The following is a 14,783-nucleotide window of genomic DNA, read 5'->3' as shown; positions in this document are numbered from 1 at the left end:
AGCAAATTGTCCTACACATAAAAATAAAAAAATTTTGAAGCCATTCATACTCTATTCAGCAAACGAATAAAAGAAATGACCTTCCAGGACTTAAAATTTTAAGGTATAATATTGTGGTGGGATTTGTTTGTTTGTTTGGTTGGTTTGGTTTTGGTTTCTTCAAGACTGGGTTTCTCTGTATAGCCCTGACTGTTCTGGAACTCACTTTGTAGACTATGCTGCCCTTGAACTTAGAGATCTGTCTGCTTCTTCCTCTAGACTGCTGGAATTAAAGACAAATGCCACCACCACCACACTTATTGCTGTTGTTTGTTTTTCTGCTCTGGCACTCTTATGTCCTATCAGTTTATCAATTTTTCTATCTGTCTGTCTGTCTGTCTGTCTATTTATCTATACTCAAATTGGCTAAGTAGTTGAGCTTTTGGCCCTCTTGCCTTTGCCCCTGGAGTACTGGGAATACAGGTTTATACTACCATAGTTGATTTTGTGTAGTTCTAGGGGTCAAATCCAGGTCTCTGTGTGCTAAGAAAGCAAGCACTGTACCTATTGAGCAGCACCCCCACACCCAGGAGAGATTTTGATTAATTTTTTAAAGATTTATTTTTTTTATTTTATGTAAGTGTTTGTGTGTGTGTGTGTGTGTGTGTGTGTGTGTGTGTGTGTGTGCGTGCCTGGTACCCATGGAGACCAGAAGAGGGTATCCCCTGAAACAGAAATTTCAGGCAGTTTGTGAGCTGCCTAGAGCTGAACGCTAGTCCTCTGGAAGAACAGCAATTGCTCTTAACCACTGGGCCATCTAATCATTTCTTTTTCTTCCCACCCAGGCCCTGGCAATTACCTACATTTACGAACACAACAATCTGCATTCTGCTGCTACATTTTTTTAATCTAATCTATATATTTTATGTAAAAGTTTTCACCTCATATGTGACCTTCTGTGTCTGGTTTCACTTGGCATGGTGTTTATGGCATTCCTCTAACATATTGCTTGTACCCCACTACTTTACCTTTAGTGTTGTTTTTTGAGTGTTTGTTTTGTTTTTTGTCCAAGATACGGTTTCTCGGTGTAGCCTTGCCTGTCCTAGACTCAATTTGTAGACCAGGTGGCCTCAAACTCACAGAGATCTGCCTGCCTCTGCCTTCCAGAGTGCTGGGATTAAAGGCATGTGCCTCCACACCCAGCTTACTTTTTTAATTACTAAATTTACTTACTTACTTGCGTATATATGTGTGTGTGTGTGTGTGTGTGTGTGTGTGTGTGTGTCTGTTTGTATGTGGGACGTCAGAGGACAACTAGAATGGGTGATTTCTCTCCTTCTACTATTTTGTTCCCGGGAATCAAACTCAAGTCATCAGGCTTGCTAACAAGAATTCTTACCCACTGAGCCATCCCATCTACCCAATGTCCCTACTTCCAATGACTTAGCAATTTTCAGCCCATGCATACACCACGGCTCGTTTCTGCCTTCATCTGCATACAGAGACTTGGATGGCTCACACTGACTCTTACCAACATGCTGCTGTGAACATTTGAGTCTATATATTTCTTTAGGTCCCTGCTTTCATTTCTTCAGGGCTACACACCTAGGAAAAGAACTGTGTCTAGTTGGATAATTCTGTATCTTTTTGAGCAAGCTGCTTTCCCTTAGTAGCTACACCATTTTACACTCTCTGTAGCAACCTCCCTTCATCTGTCCACATCCTCGACAACAGTTCTTATTTTCTGGTTTAAAAAAAAAAAATGATTGTTATTGTCATAGCTGCCCTCGTGGGTGTGAAGTGATGCATCGTGGTGGTTTTGAGTTGCAGTTCCCTGATGACTAATGAGGCTGAGCATCCTTTTGTGTGTTTGCTGGCCACTTGTGTGTCTCCTTTAGAGGAATCCTATTCACGTCCTTTGCACCATTTAAATTGGGTTGCTTCTATTTTTGTTATTTCTGTCCACTTACTAGAAAAGATATAAAATATGAGGTGTACTTAAAACCTCTTCCTCTCTCTCTTTTTGAGATAGGTCTCATGTAGCTCAGGGTGACCTTAAACTTTCAGTGTATCAGGACAACCTCCAACTTCTAATCCTCCTGCCTCTTCCTCTGGTGTTGGGATCATAGGGATAGGCCACCATTCCCAGGTTTTGTGTGTGTGTGGAGGGAAGCCAGGATGTTGTGCCTGCTGCATAGCTACTGTACCAGCTAAGCTACAGCCTCAGCCTGCTTGCTCTTTTGTTCTTTCTCTTCTTCCTTCATCCCTTCCTCCCTCTGATTTTCTTCTTTATTCTCTCTCTTTGAAGAGTGCCCCTATCTTGAGTTCTTCTAAGACAGTTGTTCTCAACCTTCCTAATGCTTCAACCCTTCAATACAGTTCCTCATGTTGTGGTGACCCCCAACTTGAAATTTCTTTTGTAGCTACTTCATAGCTGTAATTTTGCTACTGTTATGACTGGTAAATATCTGCATTTTCTGATTGTCTTAGGTGACCCCTGTGAAAGTCATTCAACCCCTAAAAGGGTGATTGAGAACCACTGTCCAAAGATACTTGCAAAATCACCATCCCCACCCTAACCCTTCATGACTAATTGTCTTTTTTTTTTTAATTAAAAAAAATTACTTCCTTTCCTCCCCCTTTTTCTCAGGTTTTTTGAAACAGGGTCTAACTCTGTAGCCCAGGTTGGCCTTAAGCTCTCAGCAATTTTTCTCCCTCAACTTCAGAAGTGCTGAGCTTACAAGCATGAGCCACCACATTGGGCTTTTTTTTTTTTCTCTCTCTCTCTCTCTCTCTCTCCTAAATAAATAAGCATATGTTCCCTTCCTTTCATCCCATGAAAAATCTGTGTGGTGGGGAGGCAGGGCCAGGACTATGGGGTCAGCAGCAGTTGGTGTCACATGCCCTTGGTCCCAGCCTGAAGTTGACCCTGTCCCCAGAGTCCATGTGTGTGCTCTCCTGTCCCACCCCCATTACTTTGCTGAGGCTCACTCGGGAAGGGAGGGCCTATCTATAAAAGAAGATACGCTCTGGGCCCATAGCCAGTCACATCACAAGATAGGATGGCCCCACAGGGACACCAGGACTTCCACTGCCAAGGGGAGGGGCTCTGCCGGCTCATGTTCAGAGGCTGTAGGCAGCCAGGCAGATGGCTGGGGAGAAACAGGCAGAGGTGCTGGGTGGGTGTGGGGATGGCCTGAGTGGCTGAGGTCCCTCAGAATTCTAGGCAAAAGAGGAAAGGGGACATAGTCTGGAACCTTTCAAACTCTTTAATAATACTTTTCAGCAGCAGAATTCTTTTTTGTTTTGTTTTGTTTTTGTTTTTGTTTTTCAAGACAGGGTTTCTTTGTGTAGCCTTGGCTGTCCTGGACTCTCTTTGTAGACCAGGCTGGCCTTGAACTCACAGCTATTCGCTAACCTCTGCCTCCTGAGTGCTTAGATTACAGGTGCGTGACACTGCACCTGACTCTAGCAGCAGAGTTCTTATTTTAAGAAACTGCTATGATGTACAGGACATTGGAGGGAGCTTGCTTAAACCCTTCCTCTCACTCTGCAGGTTCCTCTGGGAAGACTTGAGACCCAGGGGATGCATAGTCTTTATATGAAACCACAGAGGAACTCAACACATTCTGTCTTACTTTGGGGCCCTTTAGGGATTAGAGGGAACCAGGAGATACACCCAGTGGCCCCCAGACTCTAATCTGACATGGTAGCCTGAATAAAACCATAGATGTTTTTCATGAACGAGACCCCAGAGCCACTGCCAAGGGTGAGAGTCAGGGTGGGCTCAAGTAACCTGACAGGGACAGGCTGTCTCTGTGGGTCTCTTTTTGGACTCCTGAAGTTTCCTCTCCTCTAAAGAGAGTTCCACACTCAGGACAGCCACCTTGCTGCTGACGGTGACCTATTGACTGCTCTCTCTCCTGAGGAATCCCTCCAGCTTCTATCAGATTCAGGTGTTCAGCCCATTCTTTTTTGGTTGTTCCAGGTTTTTTTGGTTGGTTGTCTGCTTGCTTGCTTGCTTGCTTAGGACAGGGTCCTGTGTAACCCAGGCTGGCTCTTGAACACTCTGTGTAGCCAAGGATAACCTAATCTAATCCTCCTGCCTCCAACTGAAGAAGGGCTGGGATTACAGCTATGTATCACCACAAAGGTTTCTGTGGTACTGCAGATGGAATCCAGGACATTGTACATGCTGAGCTCTTTGTCTAGCTCCATTTTTTTATTGTTGTTGATTGTTTTTGTTTGGATTTGAGACAGGACCTCACAGCCCAGAACTTGCATGTACTGATGTTGACCTTGAGACAGTCCTCCCATCTCTACCTGCCGAGTGCTGGGATTACAGGTGTGCACAGTTGTGTGAATCTGTGCTTTAATTCTTCAGGCCACCGTCTGTTCTTGGGCGTGTGATGGGGTGGAGGGAAGACGCTTAATGCAAGGCTTCCTCCTTAATCAGAGGAAGCTTTGGGCAAATGGCTTTGCTCTGAGCTTGGTAGTCTGAGTCTCCCAACAGGCATCCCCAGGGCTGCTGTGAGGACGAAATGAGAGAATGTGTGTCAAGGCTCAGCCTTGGAGCAGCCCTAAGTGGGAGGTAAATCTAGCCAGGTTGTGGTGGCACATGCCTTTAATCCCAGAACTGGGAGGGAGAGGCAGGCAGGTCTCTGAGTTTGAGGCCAGCCTGGTCAACAGAGTGAGTCCAGAACAGTCAGAGCTACATGGAGAAACCAGACAAGTAAAAACAAAACAAAACAAAACCAACCAAACAAACAAAAACCCCCACAAGGCTACAGAGATGGCTCAGTGGTTAAGAATACGGACTGCTCTGTGAGAGGATCAGGGTTCAGGTCTTAGCACCTAAATGGCACCTCACAACTGCCAGTCCCTCGGGATCTGATGCTTTCTTCTGGTCTCAGGCACTAAGCATGCATCTGATACACACACACACACACACACACACACACACACACACACAGGCAAAACCTTCATATACATAAAGTAAAAATAAATGGAAAAAAAAAACCCAACCCTTTTTTTTTTGCCACCCAAGCTTGATGAGCCTCAGTCCCCAGTCTTACATGATGGAAGGAAAGAACCAGTTCCCACAAAGTTGTCCTCTGACCTCTATACCTGCCGCCTAGACCATACCTTCCTCCCATAAACAAATGCATTTTATAAATTGCTTTAATTGCTTTCGGTGGGCACAGTGGACATCCCTCTAATCCCAGTACTTGGGGAAGGATGGCTATGAGTGTGAAGCCAGCCAGGGCTACACAATAGAACCTTCTTTTTAAGTTTTAAAAGTGGGCGTGGTAGCATATTAGTGCCCACTCTTCAAAGCTGCTACAAGAAGTAGAATTCAGAGGCACACGGCACTAATCCTACTACTGAGGAGCTGACAGATTGTTGGCTAAAAAGAGGATAGAGAGCCTAGCGGCCAGCCTGGGCTACATGAGACCCTGTCTCAAAACAAACAACCTCTGGCCCCCAAACAGAGAATCACACAAAGTGCTTAATAAAAGCCCTAGAACAAGAAAAATATTCTAAATAAAGTAATGATTGTAGTTATTACGACTTTTACCTTTCTTTAAAAAAAAAAATCATTAATGTAATAAGAACCATGTAGTTTTATAGTTAGGGAATAGACTCCACTGCCTAAACGCCTAGGTTTCATTTGCAGTTTACTACCGGAGCTGTGTAACTCTGAGCAAGTGCTTGAACTTATCTGTGTCTTCGTTCTCTCAGACTCATGGGAACATGAACTGTCCCTACCACGCGTGGTAGGTGGTGTGGTCATGGCATCCCTGTATGAGGAGTGCTCTGAGGAGTGCCTGGTAAATATTCAGCGCTACGGCACTGGTACCGATCTAGGAGTAGGTTTCGTGGGAGCCGCCTTGGCTCTCTATTCCAGTTCCACAAAGCCCAGAGAACCACCGCCCCACTCCGAAGCCGGGCGACCACGGGCAAGTTAACTCCCCTTTCTGAGCCTGCTTTTCTTTATCTCCAAAGTGTGTTATTATGGCCTCCAGGTTGTTAGGGCTGCGCGAGGGGTGTGCCGTGGGATGCTGGTCGATCCTTGTTCGTTAGGCCCGGGGGAATCCGAAGCTCTACCCCAACCCAGCTCCGACCCCACCCTGCCCTCCTCCCCCTCCCTGCCCTCGGATTCCGTCCCGCCGAGCGCCAGGGGGCCGCGGCCTTGCCCGCAGCCAGGCCCTATTTCTGGGGACCGAGCGATCCCGAAGCCTTGCCAAGCTTCCCCGGGGATCGGGTTTCTGCTGACGCGGTGCCAGGCACGTCTGCTTCCAGGAACCGGCAGCCGCATTTAGCCGCGGGCCGCACATGAAAGGCTCTAGTCGGAAACGTGACGTTTTGTCAACAGGCGCGGCGGGTCAGCGCTGGGTGAGACCATCCCGGCAGCCCCGCCGAGCACGCCCTGTCTGAAGGCGGCCAGATCCCAGGCCTCCGCGCTCCTTGGCCCCGGAGTCCACGCTTCACCCCTCTCGGCTCACACACACACACACACACACACCCCTTTTTAAACAGAGGCCTTCTTTGTCCCCAACTGGGCTGAAGGCTGGGACCAGCGCCACTGCACACACCTTCCTGAACACCCTTGGGTCGTCTCCTAAAACCCGGATTCGAAAAGTTCAGGACACTCTGGCGGTGGAAAAATTAAAAAAAAAAAAAAAAATGAAGAGACAGACAGCTGCGCCTCCACGGGGGCTTCACGCGGCAGCCTCTAGCAGAAACATTCTGGATTGTCTGCCTGTGGGACCCTCCAATCTGTCCTTAGTTCAGGGCTCTCGAACCACTTCCTGCTGTCCGCAGCTACTCCTTGAGTCATCGCTCCGGAGAGGGAGAGAGCTGCCTGGCGGTGGGCTTAGCCGGCAGGAGGGAAAGCTACCTCAGGCGGGACCTGGGGACCATGCCATCTGTGCTATAGGGTGGTGCGAGACTTAGAATCCTCAAGTGTCTAGTCAGGGACAGGCACGATAGAACAACCCGCTCTAGACCGCTGCCTCTCCCCCTCACCCCCCCACCAGTCCACACTCCTGCCCCAGCACTTGTGGCTTGAGGACAGTTGTGCCCTTTTCATCCAGCACTGACTACACTCAACACTCTGTTAAGAGACGCGGACGGGAGTCAGAGAAGGTGACGTTTGGAAAGCCCTCTTGTTCAGGTGGCGCTGACAATTCCCTGGGGTTGGCTTCCCTGTGGGGGAGGACTCCCGGCAACCAGAAGATTCTAAATGATTCAGATGCTCTGGATCCCTGGATCATGTCAATCAGGAAAGCTCAGGGCACATCAAGATGATGGGGAGAAAACAAAAATACTCAGCTCAGTCGTGTCCCGCATTATTATTATATTATTATTATTATTATTATTATTATTACAGAGCAGTGGTACTTGTTCCCACACACACCCAAAGAGAGAAAGTTGGAAGACATTAGAAAATAATTATGGACTGTTGTCCTTCAACAGCATCAATGCAGGGTATGGCCAATCCATTAGAACTTGCTTGGTTTCAAAGTGTTGGCCTGCCTTGGCAAAGAGGTGCTGCCTCCGACCTCAATTATCATTAATAATCCATTAAATCTTTCTTCAATGAGTGTAGCCCTACAGAAACCACCCCGGATACTCCAGTCTATGAGCTCACACTCTGGATTTTCCCTTCAAGTTCTAAAGCAGCATGGGGCTAACTGGTTGTTAAGGTAACTCTGGAAGCAAGCAAAGAATACAGGTCCCTGACAAGAGTTCACCGAAAGGTACTAAAGACTGAGGTTGTGGCTTAGTTGGTAGCCTAAGAGGTATTAGGCTCCGAGTTTGATCACCAGCACGGCATAAAACCAGGCAATGCCATCTGGGGAATGTCTCTAATGCTCCAAGAAGCCTGGCTGTAATCCCAGCATTTAGGTGGACACAGGAGAATCCATTTAAGCCCAGCCTTGGCTACATAGCAAATTTGGTGTCAGCATGTGCTATGTGTGAGCCTGTCTCAAAACAAAACAAAACAAACAAACAAATAAAACAGAAATAACCCAGCATTTACTTACTATGTGGACTCAGCTTGTTCTCAACGCCAGCCATATGACAAGTTAAACAGAATTAGACCAAGATTAGCCAGATGCTGTCTTCAGGCAAGAGGACTGAGGAAGCACCGTGACACTTAAGTTATTTTTAAAACCAAGGAGACCATTTCTCTTCCACAGGAAAAAAGATTATTTTATTAAGTATTTTTAAAACAACTACTTAACATTCACTTAGATAAAAATATTTACAATTTCACACCTTCAGGAAGGTTCCAAAATATAAACACTGTAACCTCTCCTCTCCCTAGAGAAAAAGAATTATTCTTCTCTTCAAAAACAGGAATACATTCATTTTTCTCACTATGTAGATCAAGTAATTATACAAATAGACATCTGAAACGTTTTCCTTTGTCATATATTTATATAATATATATTTATAACAGCTTTACAAATAAAGGCAACGACTTTTATGCCCAAATAAAAATGGGAAAAGAAGTTAAAACACAAGCATAGTGCATTTCGAAAGAGCTGGTGCAGGGCTGGCTGAGCAAGTCAAGAAAACAAGGACTCTGAATCAAAAATAAAACTTCCTCAAAGAGACAGAATCCTTTTTAGCAATAAGGACACTCCATATGCTGCCGGGCAAGAGGAATTAGCCTACAGAAAGGATCTTGGGGTGCCGAGGCTCTGCTAGGCCTGTGAGAAGCTAAGCTTGGTTCAAAGCTTTAGGATAGACTTGAAATCCCAGTCTAGCTGTGCGGTTAAGTGTAGCAATTGATTACTCAGCTTTGCGCACTTTGGGACTCTTGGGGCATCTGCCATCTCTGAGACCATCCTTTGGTTCCCTGGACAGCACAGACACGAGACCTAGAAACAGGTGCCACAGGCCTGGGGACCGGTCAGGTCCACCTTGGTTCCCTAGCAGCTCAGCTTGTACAAAGGGGGCCATTTTCGGTTCCTTAGCAAGAGTATCACCGCAAAAGCCTGAGTTAGGGAACTGCACTCATTGTCTTTATTCATCAGAGGCAGGGGTGGGGGAGGAGACCTTCGGAAATTTGCCTGAACCACTACTGTGACATGCCAGTGTTTGCTACCTCACCACCTTAGCAGAAAGCTCAGTCTGTCCACTCTGTCAGCCTGGTGTGAGTCACCTCGACAATAAAGGGACAAGGGTGGGGTCCTAACAGCTGGCTGTGCACTGCGCTCTGGAAAGCTCTTTTGAAAGTACCTTTTCTCAAAGCCACAGACAGACCCATCTCCCGAACTGAAGAGTGACTCACAGATCAAGCCTTTGAAGCATATGAAAATCCAACTGATCTCTGTCAAAGGGGGTTCTTCTCTGGGTAGGGAAAAGCCCAGAGATCTGCCACAGTTCTGTCATCTGATGTCAGGTCATCCTTTTCTTGTCTTCCCTATGTCAGAAGGAACTTAATGTCCTACACAAACAAACACACATACTAGCGCACACACGTACACACACAAACGCACGCACTCGCGCGCACACACGTACACACACAAACGCACGCACTCGCGCACACACATACACACTCTGAATCTTCTCTGTGGGTCAAACCTTGGTGGTTTTGGAAATAGGCAGGAAGGAAAGCGAAGCAGCAGGAGATTCCCCTCAAGAGTTTAGTCTTTGGTTTCTAAGTTTAAAGGTGGGATCTGCTTCAGAGCCTGGAGCAAGGCCGAAGAGTCGAGGGACGAATGTGCCAAGGGAGAAGGGAGTCTCTGGGGCAGGAGCAAGGGGGTGGGAATCTTGTCTGGGTTCATGAAGCTGGAGAGGGCTGCCGCTGAGGTGTTGAGGCCTGGGTATAACAGTGGCACGGAGGTGGGGTACCAGCATTTCTCCAGCATAGGCAGGTAGGCAGTTGCTGACGGTGGGATGAGATAGAAGGGCAGGCAAAAGGGAGGCTGATGTGGGTGCGGCCCGAGGAACGAGGAACTCATCAGCTCACTGGCAGCGAAGCGGCCTTCCTCATCGGAGAGCTGCATCCGGCTCTTTTTGGTGGGGGGCTCTTCAGATTCTTGCTTTATTGTGCTCACGCGTTCTCCCACAGTGAACCTGCGCCCATGATCACTTTTGAAGTACGGCTGCTCGCTGCGCAAGTCACCCTTCTCCAACTCACCTCCATAGCCACTGTCTGTGTCCGTGTCACTCCCACTCTGCTCCCCACCCGAGGGGGCAAAAGTCCGCTGGATGACCGGCACGCAGTTTTTCCCAGGGCCTTCTGATCCCTTGGCTAGGAAGCTGGGCTTCTCTTTGAAGTCCACGGCTTTGGGAGCCGAGTCCAACGGTTTCCTGGAAGCACCACCCTGCAGCAGCTCGGAGACCACACGGTGGAGGTGAGTGACAAGCTGGGAAGATTTCAGGTCCCGAGTGTTTTCGTGCCTGGACAGGTACTGAAGCACCTCACGGGCACACGTCTGGAAACCCGAGCAGAACATTTCTTGTCCTGCCTCGATATTTCTTCCCGACAGCTCACCTGGAGAAAAAAAAAGATCCAGAAAGAAGGATTTTAGAAGGCTGGGTGCTGGGTACGTCGGAGGCTTCCTTCCTTTTTAAAATCATCAGTCAATCTGCATTTCCAGTTCCAGAAGTAATATGCGTAGATAATTCTGCTGAGAAGTGTAAAGAATGAAATAAACATATTCCTACCACTTAAAGACAGATTTTTTTTCTTCTTTTTTATGACTGGGCTTTGAATCAAAGTGCAATGGGATGTTGCTAAGCTACATACACTCCACTGTCTCCAAATACATAATTTTTAATATCTATATAGTGTCCCAGAGAAAATAGGCCAAATTACTTCTACTCTTGTTGCAGTTTTTCTTGTGACACAAAAATGAACATGCTAGCATATTTATAAGTCACACTTTTTTTTTTTAATGAAGAAGTCTCATTCTAGACTAGATTGACATTGAGTTTACTCTGCAACCCAGGTGGGCCTTGACCTCATCAGTAAGCCCATCTCAACTTTCAGAGTGCTGGGACTACAGGCCTGAGTTACCACACCCATCCCCAGTCAATCAGGTTGACAACAGTCTATGAAAGCAGAAGGCCAGAGAGCCCTAAAATGAAACAATACAGAAACAATACACCACCTAAGCAAATATTGTCTCCCTACCACCTTTTGTAAAGACAAGGTCTCCCTATTATGGCTTGGAATTCCCTATGCAAAACAGGTGGGCCTTGAATTTAAGACGTTCTGCCACTGCCTTTAAAATGCGGGACTATAGGCATGCACCGCCATGCCCGTGAAAGCTGTAGCTCGCACCTGTAAGCCTAACACCTGGGAGGTTGAGGCTTGAAGATTCTGGAGTCTGAGTTTTAGGAACGCCCAAAACAAAACAGAACAACAACCAAAAACAAAAACAAAGCAAAAACCACAAAACTAAACCAACTCTGTACACACAAAAAATAATTACATTTCCCCTAGGAACCCTAACTAGGCTCTTTATTTGTAAAGCTTTCCCATATACTGTATCCCTAACTCCCCTAGAGATCAGTCCTGATCAACTTTCTATTTTTAGAAAGAAAACTGGCAGACACGATGGCTTGGTTTTTGTGATTCTGGTGTTGGCCTTGGACAGAACAGAATTATACTTGAGAGGGACCATGTTAGGATTCCCTCTGGGCTGTACCGTATGATCTGGATTGGGGAGAAGGAAAGTTAGTAGGTGCCTCTGATTCTCTGAAACTCAGGAGAAAAGAATGACGAAACCAGTGGTTTCATTAGATTGTGTAATTTGCCACGATACCTAGTGGCTATTCAGGGAACCACAATGAAATGCAGGAAAGGAGGAAGAAAAAGAAGAAGAAAACCTGCTGTCATCTTGCCAAGACTGTACCCCCCACATCCAAAGGCAAGGAAATAAAGAATCAGGGAAACACTGGGGGCAGACCCCGTGTTCTGTTCATCCACCATCCACGAGTGAGGGCTCAGAAGACCAACAAGAAACACCCACAATGCAAATTACAGGTGCCTTGGCATTTTAAAGTAGAATGGAGAACCAAGACAGTCTCAGGCCAAAATGTCACAGGAACATTTCATCACTGGCCTAATATACTCATTCCAGAGGCACACAGCCACATTCCAAATGGAAAGAATGACCTTTCAGGAAAGAACAAAAGAGCATCTTCCCCAGTCGATGTGCAAAAAGTGAATGGGGATGGAAGAGAAGGCACAGCAAACCCAGGGCTCTTTATTTGTGCTGAGCTCTTAGGAGAGAGCTAATCAGACCTTGGCACTCACCAGCTTGTAAACCGCTCTGCAGGGCAATGATTTTTTGCTGCTGCTGCTCAATTAGGTTTGTCAGTGCTTTCACGTGCTTCAGCGTCAGCTCCAGAACCACTGCTTTCTCCAAGTGACCCAAAGTCTGAAAAAAAAAAAAAAAAAGAGCAAAAGCGCCCCTGTCACCTGTGTGGTCGGTCAAATCCCAGGGGACATTTATTCGTGATGAGAACTGGGTGTGAACAAAAATGAAGGTGGGAAGAGCCTTTCCTGCTTCACTAAATTTAAAGTTTGCGGATGTTTGAACATATACATACATATGATCAAAGGCTTAAAACAAACAAACACGTGTCATCTATCTTTGGAGACATTTCGGTAGCCGTTACAGTCTCAGGAGTAAGCTGACAGATATATCTCCCTAGCAGCTGCCCTGACCTTAACTCGGGGGACTCCAGGGATAACATTTCTCTGCTATGGTGTCAACCCAAGGAGGGATGTCTACCCTGTCTGGCAACCAGGAGGCTTTCCCAATGGGTGTCTTCCCTCCCCCCCGACGCCCTTTCAGAACTTCCACTCACGAAGGCTTTTAGTCTTCCTTTCCAAATACTTTTCCTGAAGGAAAAGCTAGAAAGCTTTTGGCTACCACTGAAGGAGAGGACGCAAAGAAGAGGCAAACATTAAAGTAGGTCCTCTTATGGATGGAAAGTGAAGAAAGAAAAGGGCTTACTTTTTTAAATGTTTGTGTTTTGCTCCTTTAAGTCAGGCAAACTACAAGGCGGTGAAAAAAATCACCAAAAGGAAGCTGTGCTAGTGTGGGAGGCAACTTAAAGAGGCCCGGGGTGGTTCTGGTTCTGGTTCTGTCTCTGCCTGAAAGTCCTGGCTCTGGGATAGGCTCCCTCCAACCCAGAAACACCAGGAGCTTTGATCCGCCCGTCTAGCCTGCAGTTCCTCATAACGCCTGCAGGCGGCGAGTGACCCCCACCCGCCCTCTGGGCAGAAGAGCTGGATTGGAGCGCAGCCAGCTTCTCACTTACTGTAAGTTTGAGGTGTTCGGGTAGAAGATCCTTCAGCTGGGCAATGCACTCGTTAATCCGGTCACGTCTCTTTTTCTCAATCAGCCGATGCGGCAGTTTGTAAGTTTCCTGCAGGGAGTACATGGAAGCGATGGGTGCCTAGGGAAGGGAACACGAAGCCTCCCTTCCTCTCCGCCCGGCAGCAGGGGAAATAAAAAAATCCTGCGAGGGTGCAAGGACGCACCCAGAATCACCTTCTCTGTCCCTTCTTTCCCAAGTCACTCCCTTGTGACAACGAGCTCACCAAATCTCGAATCCCCCAGCCAACCTCCAAACAAGCAAACTTTTCTTGGAAACTCCAGGCGCACGCGAGGGGCTAGGGAACGGGGTCTGATGCACCTACCTTGCTGTCCTCGCTCCGTTTTATCCCCCGCCTGGACTTGTACACTTGGTACATGTGGGCAAAATCCATTCTGCAGAGAGAGGGGCCAGAGAGAGCTGTGACTCCCGTGTGCGCACTGGCTGCAGGCGCTCTATCCATACAAGCAAGAAGCACCCCCGGCCTCCCCCCATGCTCCCAGAGGTGCCCCCAAGTTGAGGGCAGCGCGGAACACAAGGCTAGGAACGGAGACATGAAGGGGTCACAGCGCACACTTACCCTGAAAGGTCTCCGTGCTCCAGCCCTGGCGCTTTAGGCAGGCAGGTAGGAGGTGGTTGCGCGCTGGGGATCCGCTCCATGATGCGGCGAGCCGGGGCCACCGTGCGCTCCCGTCTGCACTTAGCAGAGCGTCTAAGGGAGGACTGCCCTGGAAGGGAGGATCCGAGGGTCTCAAGGGGTACGTCCCTCTGAGCTAGCCTGAGCTAAATTGCAATGCGCCGGAAGCTGCGGCGTTGAGGCGTCTCTTCAGTTGGGGGCGTGCATAGCCGGGTGTCCCCGCGGCTTCTGGCTCCCGCTCTGCGCACAGACTGGCGGTGTGTGCTAGCTGCGCTGTCTGCGCCGTGCGAGCCAAGTGAATGAGAAGTGGGGCGGGCGGGGAGGCGGGAGGGAAGGGGGGTGTTGCTTAGGGCGCGCGGGGGGGGGTTGCTGGAGGGGACGAGCCGAGGAGTAAGGAGAGGCTGCAGGCTGGGTTAAATGGGAGCGAGTGGGTGGGTAGAAGCTACGTGTTCTACCCTGTGACTCCAAGCACGTCTGGCCGCTGCCGGGGAGGGAAGGAGCGACCTGCCCGCCCTCCCCCGGCTTCATCACATGAGTCTCACGTGTTGGACAACGCTCCGGCGGCTGCAAAGTCCCCCCCCCCCCGCCAACCCCCAACCTCGGGCCCCAGGTGTCTGCGGCTGCGGCCTCCTTTCCCCGAAAGAGGGGGTGGCAGCGCAGCCCGGGTCCTGCCCAGCTGGGTGGGGGGCACGGAAGCTGGAAGGAACCGGGGAGTGGGAGGGGGGGTTGGTAACGTGGGCGAACCTGCCCCAGGGAAATGAAGTAAGTTCCCGTCTCCTGGGAGGGAACGGGGGAGGAAGGATCCGCCCGC

At 48.4% G+C, this 14,783-nt stretch overlaps 1 protein-coding gene across 1 annotated transcript; it reads right to left on the bottom strand.

Annotated features, from left to right (window-relative positions):
- Positions 1-8,172: 8,172 nt before the first annotated feature.
- On the bottom strand, positions 8,173-14,543 carry Bhlhe40 (basic helix-loop-helix family member e40). The gene is made up of 5 exons (XM_021643226.2): positions 13,916-14,543; positions 13,661-13,730; positions 13,279-13,386; positions 12,266-12,389; positions 8,173-10,495 (listed from the first exon to the last, which is right to left on the bottom strand). The coding sequence occupies exons 1-5, from the start codon at positions 13,993-13,995 to the stop codon at positions 9,642-9,644; spliced, it is 1,236 nt and encodes a 411-aa protein (XP_021498901.1). The 5' UTR covers positions 13,996-14,543; the 3' UTR covers positions 8,173-9,641.
- Positions 14,544-14,783: the final 240 nt, after the last annotated feature.

Source organism: Meriones unguiculatus, chromosome 5, assembly GCF_030254825.1.
Source record: "Meriones unguiculatus strain TT.TT164.6M chromosome 5, Bangor_MerUng_6.1, whole genome shotgun sequence".
Classification (NCBI taxonomy): domain Eukaryota; kingdom Metazoa; phylum Chordata; class Mammalia; order Rodentia; family Muridae; genus Meriones; species Meriones unguiculatus.
The sequence above is the reverse complement of the archived record's forward strand: the minus strand, read 5'-3'. Positions and strand labels throughout refer to the sequence as shown.

Coding starts and splice junctions, on each gene's coding strand:
- Bhlhe40 (XM_021643226.2), bottom strand. CDS start 13,995: ATGGAGCGGATCCCCAGCGCGCAACCACCTCCTACCTGCCTGCCTAAA. Junction 13,387..13,660: donor AACGGAGCGAGGACAGCAAG/GTAGGTGCATCA, acceptor TACTCCCTGCAG/GAAACTTACAAACTGCCGCA. Junction 10,496..12,265: donor GCAGAGCGGTTTACAAGCTG/GTGAGTGCCAAG, acceptor TTTTTTCTCCAG/GTGAGCTGTCGGGAAGAAAT.